Here is a 12,579-nt window from a genome sequence, read left to right on the forward strand (position 1 = left end):
TGTGAAAGCAAATTAAGTGGCACTAAAAGAGTATTAAAAATGTAATTCGCCATGATCAGAACTTTAATCCTCAATTAGCATAGGTATCGGAGCAAATAATTTATTTCAGAGCCAAATAAAGAGTTGGTTGCATGCATTTTCTTTTTAAACAACTGCATCATATCAATAAATTTGGGGTTAGATTTTTAAGGATTTTCCTTTGTACAACATCCTCCATGCAGGATGTTAAAAAAAAAAAAAGCCTTGCTATTGAATCTTAATGGTTATTTGTCTGCCAGCACAAGTACCAGTTTCAATGTGGAATAAACAGATTGGTCAGCGGCTGGTTCATGGCCTTGAGCTGGCGCACCAGCCAAACTCTTCTACCGTCCTGCCTTATGCAAGGCCACATTAGGAGTGATGTTCCCAGTGCCTGATTGTCCATTTAAATTCAATGGATTACTAACTAATGGTTTCTAAGGTCGTAAAAGTCATCCATGTTTTTTAAATGCTAATGGAAAGTGTCTCAAAGTCAAATAGTAAAACTTCTTGCAGTTTTGAACTGGTACCAAAACTCAAGCAGCCACCATGGTAAGATGATCAAATCTGAAGATTATCCAATGTTAATTAGTTTCAAAAGGGAAACTGTGCAGAGAAACGGAAACTAATATGCAAGTTAGTGCTATTTCTACTTTGAAAGAGCAAAATTCCCAGAATCAAAAGCAGACAGTGTTTACTTTTGTCTCACATTTGTCATTCGATATGGAATACAAATTGAATCAGTGCATGGCTAAAAGTATGCCTCTGTTTCCCCCAGCTTGTCACTGAAGAGTCGTTATATGAAAGCCAATGCGTTTGGTATAGTGTGTTTTATGTTTACTTGAGTCTAGTTAGTAATTTGTCCTGCACCAGCTGAGCACCTGTTCATGCTATGCGGTTTTGTAGTGCCACAAGCGCAAGTAGATGAACACTTCTTAGGCCAACCAACATGTTTGTTTGCACAGAACATCCTGTTGCTGAGAGGTGTGGGAACAGGGCTGTTGTTTATTTAGATTTTGCTTAGGGTCCTGGTCACATTTGTTTGTGTGCCTATGAGTTATAGAGAAGGATGCATGCGTATCCACACATCTAAACAAATTAGAAAGAGATACAAGTGTTTTTTTTCTGCGTGTCGTACGTGTTTGTGCACACATTTCTGTTTGTGTATGATTAAATCCAGCGCATTAAAAGCGTGTTTAAAGCTGCCTGTCACAGTCAGACAGTGTGTCGTGCAGTCTCTCTGCTTTTGCAGCGGCTGTGTGCGTCACAGGGAGATAAAGAAAAATAGCGAGGGGGTGTCATACGCATTTTCCTGTCCGCGGCGCAAGCATCAGATGAGATGGTGAAATTTTTAGCCTTAGCACTGTCTCTCAGTGTGTCCGCCCACTTGTAGCAGGCTGGCGCTTGCCATAAGGGATTTCCTGCACAACATCTATCGCTCAGCAAATGTGAGTGACAATGAAGGCCTGTTTCAATACAGAGTGGCAAAAATATTGCAAGCCTGGCGAGACAGGATTGTGCATACTTGTTTTTAGCCACAGATAATCATGAACTGGTTGTGCCAGTTCACTAAAGACTATGTGCCAATGCCTGCACTAAGTACGTCATTAATAGACACTTAGTTCTTCCTTTTTTTTTTTTTTTTGACTATACTTAATTCCACCTGTACCCTCAATCTCAGTGCTTTTGATGTTAGTTTTGATGTCATTTACAAGTGGGCCCATCCATGTTGAACTACTTTGTTTATGCCTGTGTTTCTCTCGTGTATGTACAGTGCTGTGTACACATACATGTTTGTTTGTCTGAGTGTTCATGCATGGTTGTGTGTTTGTCTCTGCGCTGGTTGTTTTTTATGTGTGTTAGTGTTTGCCTGGGCTCCTGTCTGTCTGACGGTGCAGTGTGTCTGACTGTTCCTGTTTCAAATCCCCCCCCCCCCCCCCCCTCCCTCCCTCCCTCCTCTTCCTCTCTCTTTTCTGTCTCTTGCTCTCTCACTAACCCTCACTCTCTTTCTCTCTCTCCCTTATTCTATCACCCTTTCACTCTCCCTCATCCTCACCCTCTCTCTCTCTCTCTCTCTCTCTCTCTCTCTCTCTCTCTCTCTCTCCTCCTCTTCCCTCTGCAATAACAGTGCTGACCTAGTTTCTGCCTGTTCAGGGCTGCCTGTGGAATTTTACAGCGGCCTGCCTTCCTGGCTGCCTTGCTGCCTTGAAAACGCAGGCAGAAAAGCATGACTGAGGATTTTTCTTCTCGTCACATCATTATGGCCTTATACTGTCTCCATTCTCCTCACCAATCTGCAGACCCAAACAAATAGCCCCATTTTAAATAAGTAATAACAGAAAATTGCCTATCGCATGTGATACTGCAGCTATAATATGTATGGAGAAATTGCAGGACGACTGCATCCGCTACCATGGCAGTTGAATTAGAATGGAAATGAGAATAGCCTGTCGCTCATCTCCTACAGCTTAGCTGAGATTGTACCGGATGCAGAGGGCGGAAAAACACCCCTTCTCTGTGCACATGCATGCAATCTCCCTCCCTTCTCCTCTTCCCCTCTTTCCTTGCCTCCTGCCTTTGCCTTCACAAATAAATGGTTAGAGTCATGCCCAGCAAACACTAGCCACTGCCAGGAATGGCTAACAAGGCTCTTGCTCAAATAGCAAGAGAGCGGGACTATTTTTATGTGCATTAGGGCCATGGATCTAAGTCAACACACTATTCTGAGGAAATCTTGATTAAATCTGAACGCCTTCCAATTAGGCATAGGGAACGTTGTGTCACAGCCGAGAGAGATGGATCTCTGGAATGCCTTTCTGAAGGCTTGGCTGTGGCACGCTGAAATCTAAACCAGCACTGCCGCAGATTCATTCCTTCCCCCTACCCTCTCCCTCCGTTCACTCACCATTCCTGGCTGAGCTGTTAGAGTTCAGCATTGCTGGGGCATTTAGTTTTCTCTGCAGTTTCCCTAAAGTGTTCCATGATCGTCATGGACTGCGACTGCAAAAGCTCCGAGTGTAATGTTAATTCTTTGCTTTATGTTGATGTAAATGTGCGTGTTGGATGTTTGTCTTAGGTTGCTCACAATGCTGATTCGTTCTTTCTGATTTCTCTTCCAGATTTCGGGGGCTGGTCATGGTGTCCGGTGAGAAGGTGTGGGACCCCCTCCATGCGGGCCTTATTCAGTCACGTCTGAGTGAACAACACCTGGCTGCTGGACTAACTCCCCTCTGCAACCTCACACATACTGCAACTAAGGACACCACGTGCCACCAGAGTCAGCAGTTGTCAACTTTGTCTTCCCCGCTGCTGTCATTAGTGGCTCCAGACACTCTTCACCCATTCAAGGCCTTCTCACCGTTACACACTCCTGTCAATTTCTGCGGCTCAAACAAGATCAAAGGGCTACACAAACCAGTCCGCTGTCTTGGAGTGGCCTCTCAGCCTGAAGAAGAGGAGGAGGAAGGGGAAGCTGAGCAGCTTGAGATGAAGGGTAAAAGGCATGGAGGCCGGGGAGAGGCCATGATGGAGGACAGGCTGGAGGACATGGCTGATGGACCTAAAAATGCAAAAATCACCCTAAGCTTCCCACTTAGTGCTGGACCCCTCCCAGCCTCTCTGACATCTCCAAACCACTGTCGTAGCTCCTCTTCGTCCTCCCCTTCCCCCCACCGACGACGGCCATCCTCTAAGAGCTCAGATGAGGGTTCACTGTGGAAACTGGATGCTACCATGGACGTAAAGCACAGACCTTTTAAGGCCCAGAGGCACGACAGCTCTCCGTCCTCTTCACCCTCCTCCTCCTCATCTCCCATGACTGTTCATTCACTTATCAGGAAGGATATAAAATCCCCGCCTCCTCTGAAGTGCTCTAAACTCAATCCAGAGACTCAGTTTCACAAGTCGCCCCCAAGATCCTCCAGCGGGTCTTTAGGGGGCTGTTATGGTGGAGATGGATGGGATGAAAGGCACAGGGTGACCAACGGTACAGCCTCACCCTCTCAAACTGCCCAGATCCTCTTCAGTCTGGGCACGTCAGCCTATCAGAGAGGCGGGGATGCAGAGAGGAGGGAGAAAATAACAGGAAGACCAGCTGGGAAGGTGGGAAGCCCTCATGGACCAAGTCTCCACCCACCCACCCTCCACCTCCCTCCCCCACTACCACCACCACCTCCTCCCCCATCTGAGGGTCTTACTGCCCCCCCACATTCGTCCTCTTACTCCCCTACTGACAGCCTGAAGCCCGAGCTGATCTGTGGGGTGTGCCATCGGCTCTTCAGCTCAGCCTCCTCGCTGACAGTCCACATGCGGCTGCATCGTGGCAGCCGCGCCCTCAGCTGCCGTTTCTGTGGCAAAGTCTTCATCCACAGCAAGAGACTGCAATCCCACGAGGCCTCCTGCAGGGTGCCAGGCCTACCCTCCAACAGCCCTCCTTCTCTCAGTGTGCAGCCAAAGGAGGAGCCGCTGGAGGAGGGTGAGGTGAGAGTGGAGGGGGGGATGATTGTGGGAGAAACAGACATCAGTAAGGCGCGGCCAGGGAAGAAAGCGCGGAGCCTACTGGCACGAATCCAAGGTGATGATGCAGCAGCCACAGAGCTACTGGCAAGTGATGAGAACCATTTTGTGAAGGTGGTAGACGGCAATGTCATTTACTTCTGCTCTGTGTGTGAGCGTTCCTACATGACCTTATCCAGCCTCAAGCGTCACTCTAATGTGCACTCATGGCGCCGCAAATATCCATGCCATTATTGCGACAAGGTCTTTGCCCTGGCTGAGTACCGCACAAAGCATGAGGTGTGGCACACAGGAGAACGGCGCTACCAGTGCATCTTCTGCTGGGATGCCTTCGCTACCTACTACAATCTCAAAACACACCAGAAGGCCATTCATGGCATTAATCCCAGCCTCATCTCCAGCGAAAAGACAGCTAATGGGGGTTATAAGCAGAAGGCTAACGCCCTCAAGCTCTACCGCCTTCTCCCCATGCGCTCCCAGAAGAGACCCTACAAGACCTACAGTGACAGTTTGCATAATTGCCTGCTTATGCCACCAACTGAAACATCTTCCGTGTCCCTGCCCGGCCTGGGCTGCGCTCTGGGACCTGAAGACCTACAAAGCCTCATCAGTGGGGCCCACCCTCAGAGTGTAAAGCCTGACCCAGATGCCTTCCCCGATGGATTCCCTGTTTCTGTGGCTGCTGAGCACGGGGACCTCTCCCCACTAACACCCCACCCCCAAACGGACATGCCCCAAGTTAGAAAACATGAGAGTGAGGCCCTAGAGTTAGAGCAGGGTAGAAGCAGTGGCAGCTTCAAAATGTCTAGTAGCGGCAAAACCAAAACTCCTAAGACTGGGAGTGGCACAGACACAAGCATGCCTTCTGTGATAACATATGGCCATACAAAACCCTCTGTCATAGTTCATGGAACAGCAGTGTCATCCTCTGTTATTGTGCATAGCAACCAAGTCTCCTCTGGAAGTGAAAAAAGCCCAGTGAACAGCTTGTCCCCTGAAACCAGCAACAGTCAGACGTCACATAAGGGCATTCCCAGATCAATCAAAAAACAAAGAGATAGTGCAGACAACCATAAAAAGAGATCCAGAGACTGTTCAGATACAACAGAGGAGGGCTCAAGAGGTAGACATGACGCAGAGACAAGCAGATCATTTCACAAATCACGAAAGTCCCATGGCAAGAGCGAGCTCTCTAACTCAAAGCAGCTCTCAACATCCGTAGGGTCACAGGGCAAAGAGGCAGGGCCGCTGTGCCAGATTACTGTACGTATTGGTGAGGAAGCCATAGTAAAGCGCAGCATCTCTGAGACAGACCTTAGGAGAGACAAAGGCCTTTCCCCCCCAAAAACCAAGAGAAGTGAAACATCATCTGTGCGGGAGGCCAAGGAACTCCGTCACTCTCACTCCCACCATCACCATAAACACCGCGTCCACCACAGAGCCAGCCTGGAATCAGAGGCTGATGACAAAGAAGTAGATTGTGAGGAGGAGGAGGAGGAGGAGGAGGAGGAGGAGGAAGAGGAGGAGGAGGTTGTGAAAAAGAGCTCCAAATCCTCTGATGAAGTGAGGGAATACTACTTCCGTCGAGAGGTGCGTGAGCAAGAGAGTGACCATGACACGGAGGACAATTTATGGCGGCCTTACTATTCATACAAGCCTAAGAGAAAGGCCCAAGCACATCTGCAGAGGGTCAAGAGCTGGCAGAGGAAACTGAAGTACAAGCGCTCCATCCGGCTGAAGAGGAGAGCAGAGAGGCTTAAAAACCGTGTGAATAAAGAGACAGAGAAATCACAAGATGAGGAAGAGGATGGGAAGATTGATGAGGCTGAAAAACTGTCTAAAGCTAACACGGAAAAGAGAGAGGGAAAAAAGAAAGATTATCTCTGTGCCTCTTTAAAGGACAAAAACAAAGAAGCAGAAAAACATGTTAAGGAGGCCTGTCATGAGGTTTCCACCCCTCCTCTGCACTCTCCAAAGCCTCCTCTGTCTACCTCAGTGGCTCCTACGGGAATAAAGAGGCGGCCGTGGACTAATGGGAATGCAGCAGAGTGTGGTACATGTGGCCGCTGGTTCTCAAGCCCCAGGAAGCGAGACAAACACGAGCTGAGCCATCTGCTGGAGTTTGTATGTCTCTTCTGCCGAGCCACTTTCCCCTCAAGGGATAAATTGGAAGATCACCAGAGAGCCCAGCATCCCAAGCCTACTGAGTCACCCTCTGTGCCCCCTAAAGTAGCCCTTGGCGAACAAGTAGAAGGGGCCGGGGTCAAGTCTGTGCCGGAGATAGCAAAGTATGATGAAGAAAAAGGGGGGCAACTGGGCTTACTAGGGAGAAATTCTAGTCCAAGTCGCCTAAGCAGAAGAGCATTATCACGGCACACCTGTCCACAGTGTCATAAGGTGTGCAAGACGTCTTCAGCACTAACCCGCCATATCCGACGCCATGAGTTAAGCAGTTCCCCAGAGAGAGAAAAGGAAGATAAAGACTCAGAGCAAAAAACAACAGAGACAGTTGTTAAAACTGTTAGCAGAGACCAAGAGACTGAAAATGGACAGGTTCCCAGTGCTCTCTCTGTTTCAGTTATCAGCTATTCAACACCAGACCCGCCCAGTGACTGTTTGGCATCACAGCAGCATGAGGACCATCTCAGTGAACCGACAGATGAACATCAGATGTCAGAACCCAGCGATAAACCTGAACCGACAGAGCTCACACATCCAGCTCCTGAGAGAGAGCCGAGCCCAAAAATTGCAGACCCTCCATCAGAAATCCCAGTTAACCTTACACCCACCAAACCCGAATTCACGCCTGCCGCGCCCTCTACTCTCCAGAGTGTGTTAGTCATGAATGGATCTGAATGTCTGGACTACCGCACCCCCAGCAAAAAGAACTTAGACAGCCAGATCCACAGAATACCCAGCCCTGTGCACATCGTGGCATCCACCAACACCTCTCCAAATATGCCCATGACATCACAGACCAGAATAACCACTGCTGCTCCTCCTGTTTCCATGACAACGGTTCCCAGCTCTGAGGGGGGATTCATGAAACGGGATGGGGTCATTATGGACAGAGAGAGGCAGGGTGGCAGTGGTGTATTTCTGCATACAGGTTATGAGGAACCACCGCTGGTCCAAGATCTCAGAGTCCAGTCAATGTCCAGGAGCCCCTCTCCCAACGAAGCACAAGACCTGACCATGTCCTCTATACTAGCGAGAGAGAGGGAGATAGAGAGGCAAAGAGAGAAAGAGAGGGAGCTCGAGAGACAGAGAGAAAGGGAGAGGGACAAAGAAATGGCAAAAGAAAGAGAAAAAGAGATTGAGAGGGCTCAGCAGATGAGTAGAGTTGCACATGCCCCAGAGGACCAGATTGCTCTGTTGGTCCCCAAAGAGGAGCCCTTGAGCCCTGTGCCGTCCCCCCAGCATATCCCCACTCAAACCACTATGAATGGACCCTCCTCACACAGGCACACTCCTAAGTCCCCCTGCCGGTCCCCCACAGCTATTGGACTCTTAGCTCAAGCCAACCGTCAGGTTCACTCCAGTTCACAAGGACTCGACAGACTCACACTGCCCACTGGAGCAGCTGGTGTTGGTGACCGCCCCTCTGCCCATGCTCTGCTTCTCCCCCGAGCCCCTCAACCACCTGAGCCAGAGCACCAGGACATTGTTTCTTCCAGAGATCCCCAGCAGGGGGAGACCACCCCAGTGGGCTTCCCTGCCCAGGACTATCCCCTACCCCTCATCGTGCCAGACAGTTACCACTCTGGTAAGAAGCAGGAGGAAAACCTGCTCATGTCCTCCTATCCTGCTGCAGCTCATCCCTTTGGCCCGCTGGGAAAGGTCATGGTCCCTAACGGCGGGGACTTGGCCAAGCTGCCATTCTATCCAGACCCTTACCAGCTGCTCTATGGGCCTCAGCTTCTGGCCTACCCTTATAACCTGGCGGCTCTTCCTGTGGCTCTCAATATGATGGCACCTGGGGGAGACAAGGTAGAGCCTCTGCCCTTCCTCCCCGCCATCTTCAACTACGCCGCCACTGCTGGGCCTTACATGGGCGCAGCACCTCACCCCCTTGTGGCCAATCCCAGCCTCTACAGCAGCAGCAGCGGCAGCGGCAAGAAGCAGCGAGACAGCAGCAGCAGCAAACCATAGGACCCAGAAGCACTACAAGGAATATATTTCAAAGGGGACTGCCTGGCCTGTTTAGGATGGGAGCGGGAGGGGTGCGTGATCACTGGGTCACTGAGTACACTCGCACAGTACCCCTGCCTCTCTTTTATTCAGTAGAGATCAGAGCTAGGCATTTAATCAGGAGAGGGTGTGAAGGGAGGAGAAGGAGCAAAGAAACGGGGAGGAAAGGCTGATATTATAGTGACGTATCATTACTCCCCTCTCTTTACTCTCCGCTCACCTTTCTCCATGTCTCCTGTTTTGCTGTAGTGTGTCGTAGTTCTAGAGCTTGATTAATCGTCCTCTCTGACCCATTATATTATCTATAATATAAGAATAAGAACTGCTAACAGGGCGTGTGTTGTGTGAAAAATTAGTTCAGTCTGCTTCCCTTTATAGTCGCCCCATAATGAGGATAAACGCTCTTCTGGGAAGGTTTTTGTGGGCAAGGATAAGGGATGAGAGTCCTTACTCGACACAGTTGGAGGTGGAGCATTAAGCAACTCAAAACCTGTGTGTGTTTGTATGAGCGAATGAGAATACAGGTGTCTCCTGTTGTCAAACTGTCCATGAAGGTTATATATGAGCATGTACATGCACAGTATGTAGGGATTGGTGCATGCAGAGGTGGGCGTATGCAGGTATTACTGCATATGGGTGAAAGTGTGTGTGTGTGTGTGTGTATGTGTGTGTGTGTGTGTGTGTGTTACTGTAGGCGTGTGCTTTGAGTGATGGTGTATACGCATGAATGGTTAGATCATTCCGTGTGAGACGCACACAGCATTCCTGCTCTAGTTGGAATAGCTACTGTAGGTCAGTGTGTAGAAGTGCATTTAGAAGTGATTCCTCATATCCAAATCATTAAGAAGTCAAAGCTATAGCTAGACGCGAGTCTATGACAATGACAGATCATCTGAGCTTCTAATGTCTCAACTAACCTGGCGACTTTGTGGTCAGATGACACTGTAGGATATGTATAGCATTCACCATAGTTTATACCTTATGTGCACAAAATAGAGAAGTAGTGGTCACTTAAAGGGGACACTTGTAGCTGCTTTGGATATGTAGCTGGCCACTGGGTAAGGATTGCAGGCTGGTAGACCATTGCACTTCCGTTGTTCATCTCATTTCCTTCACATGAAAAAGGAAAAGAATAAAAACCAGTCAGCCTTCATCTTGAGTAGCTTTTTCCTCTTTGATTGGAGGAGGAAAAGGCTCAATTTCCTAAGCCAGGAAGAAGAAAGCGACAGCAAGGAAGGAAAAAAAAAATGGATTCAGGGTATTGAGTTATTTCTGGATATGGAAAGAAATATATGGGCACAAAACTGTAGGTCTCTGAGTCAGAACCCCCTACGGAAAAGGACTTTGGGGACAAAAACATCCCTCTTGACAACCAAGAGGAGATTGGAAATGGTCCGAACTATTTCCCTTCCTTCCCTGTGTCATTTGCTAAGAGGTAGAAAAAGGCTGTGTTTAGCAGCCCAAGTGGTGGCCGGAAATCCCCGGATGCCCTCCTGGGGCTTTGTTGTTATGTGTTATCTCTATATGTTTGTTTTGTTCGACTATGTTGTTGTTTATGTTGTTTAGCCCTCTTACCAGATGGAAGTGGCTTCAGTGAAAAAGGGGGAGTAAACTTAAAAACATGAATGTAAATTTAGTCATGAGGTTAATGAAGTACAGCTGCATTAATGGTAGAGTTGGTTTCAGTTCCTTTTTGTTTCTGTTTTGACACAAATAACCTGTTAAAGAACCGTATAACGTCTGGTATGCATATATACAGTAGTCCTAGGAACATGTCAGTAAACTTGGGTTCTGTATCCACAAAGCATGAGCAACACTTGCTTCCTAACCGTTTATATCCTCAGCAAATCTGGCATTGTGCGCACAGCTTTTGTTTCCGTTTCCTTCTATATTTTCTGGCCTCTTTAATCTTCCATATCTCTGTTAATATTTTTTTATTAATCATAGACCGCAGTTTGGAAAAAAAAATTCCACAAAACTTGCTGCCACATTTAAGTCTCACAGTCACTATTTGGGAGCTTGTTCAGTTCTCCCTCCCTCCCTCAAGCATACACTCGCGCACTGCATCTCCTCTGAATGAAGTACATATGTGTCAGTTCGTGTGCACGTGTGTGTGTGTGTGTGTGTGCGTGCGTGTGTGTGTGCGATGGTACTGAGGCGCCTTTTGGTCCGAGCAGGAGTGTAAACACACAGCGTGACTGACTGCAGGGGTGCAGAAGCATCCCTTTGGGTGTGGTTACAAGCCTTTTTTTTTGCGTGTGTGTGCGTACGTGCTGTGTGTACGAGAGTGAGTGACTGTGTGAATAAGAAAACCAAAATAAATCTGCCTAAGCAGCATATCCCTTGGCAGTATACGGGCCACCTGTTATTATTTTTGTTCTTTGACACTTTTTCTGTGGGTTAGTTTCAGTGTAAAAAAGCCTTGCTGTCTCCAATACAATATGTCAAGCCATTCCTGTAGATGGACATGTTTGTGTTTTTTGGACCATTTCTTATGCCATAGTTTGCCATCACGGTTATCATACAGACCAAAAGCATGCAAATCGACGTATTGTAGTGACTGGACTGGAATCTGGTGGTAATATACAACTATTTACTGTATGTTTTAGTTTAAATGAATGTGCCTCTGCTTTGATATTTAAATAATTATCTATAGTAAGATGTGGATCTGCCAGATTTCAACTGTTAAGGTGCCTTGTTATGGCATAAGAAATTTGATTAGTAAACAAACGTTTTCTTGAGAAATGACAATATGATTTGGAGATAGATCTCATGGCTTTGTTTGCTATGAAGCTGTTCATAGATGTAGAGGTGTGGCTAAACTGTTTTGGTATCGTGTACATGTCTAGGATAATACTGTGCCATATAGAGCCCACAAAATATGTTAATGTTATTTTTAAAAGATGTTTTAATGTTGCCTGATGACTTTGTCTTTAGATTTGATACAAAGGCTTGTAGCCACAGCTCTCCCAAAGTCTGTAGTCTCCTTTTCCAAACATTCTTCTTGTTCTCTCTCTCTCTATCTTTCTCTCTCTCTCTCTCTCCCCTTGTTTCCGTCTCCCTTTCTTTCTCTTTGCTGCAATCAAACAAAATAAAGTATTAACCTGATGACCCAATGAAAAATAAGTTCTAGTCTGGTCTCATGTGTTTTTTAAATGTCTTTATTAATCTTTGATCCAGAGTTCTTAATATGAACCATGTGCTTAAAGTTGGCAGATGCCTGGTTTCACTTCGGTGGTGTTTCACGTGCATTTAGCATTAAGTGAATCGGTAAAAGTGGACAAATTCCTTAGATCCTTTGCACTTTTTTTTCGTCGTGTATGATTCCGATACGATTGACTTACATTGTGCATTCTTTTAATGTGTCCCCCGGTAAAAGTTTTTAGGTATCTTTGATGTTTCACTCCATTGTGTTTTTTTTCTTTTAAGCACGATTATCCGCAGCACACATGCATGCTTTCTCTCAATCAAACCATAAAAATACACTGAAAGTTAGTTGCTGACATGTGAACCAGAAGCTTGGATAAGCACTTTCCCACTAGTGACACTCAGTGGTTTAAACAGGAAAAGTCAGTTTGGTGACTCTCGTATATTTCTGCTCTCAAAATATGATGTCACAGATTAATTTCTGGATATGAGCAACAGGATCTTAGGTATTTATTAGATTTTTTAAAAGCATTCACCAAAAAGTTAAGCGTAAAAAGAAAAGGTGCATTCATGACCTTAGTGATGGTTGTGATTTAAAGTCACAGTGCCCTCCTGCAAATAACTGATTCCATTTTTCAATATAACAAAGCACCAAATTAGTTAACCTCAATAAGTCTTCTTTACAGCAGACATTTTGACTTGTTTTAG

At 46.9% G+C, this 12,579-nt stretch overlaps 1 protein-coding gene across 3 annotated transcripts in view; it reads left to right on the top strand.

The window, feature by feature from the left end:
- The window catches only part of zbtb4 (zinc finger and BTB domain containing 4), a 26,140-nt gene extending 14,290 nt beyond the window's left edge, over nt 1–11,850 (top strand). For all 3 annotated transcript variants that reach the window (XM_067578977.1, XM_067578978.1, XM_067578979.1), the window contains exon 2: nt 3,138–11,850. In XM_067578977.1, the coding sequence (XP_067435078.1) occupies nt 3,138–8,685 (5,548 nt within the window). In that variant the 3' untranslated portion in view covers nt 8,686–11,850. The remainder of the gene's footprint in view (nt 1–3,137) is intronic.
- Nucleotides 11,851–12,579: the final 729 nt, after the last annotated feature.

This window comes from Thunnus thynnus, chromosome 22 (genome assembly GCF_963924715.1).
Source record: "Thunnus thynnus chromosome 22, fThuThy2.1, whole genome shotgun sequence".
NCBI classification, from domain to species: Eukaryota; Metazoa; Chordata; class Actinopteri; order Scombriformes; family Scombridae; genus Thunnus; species Thunnus thynnus.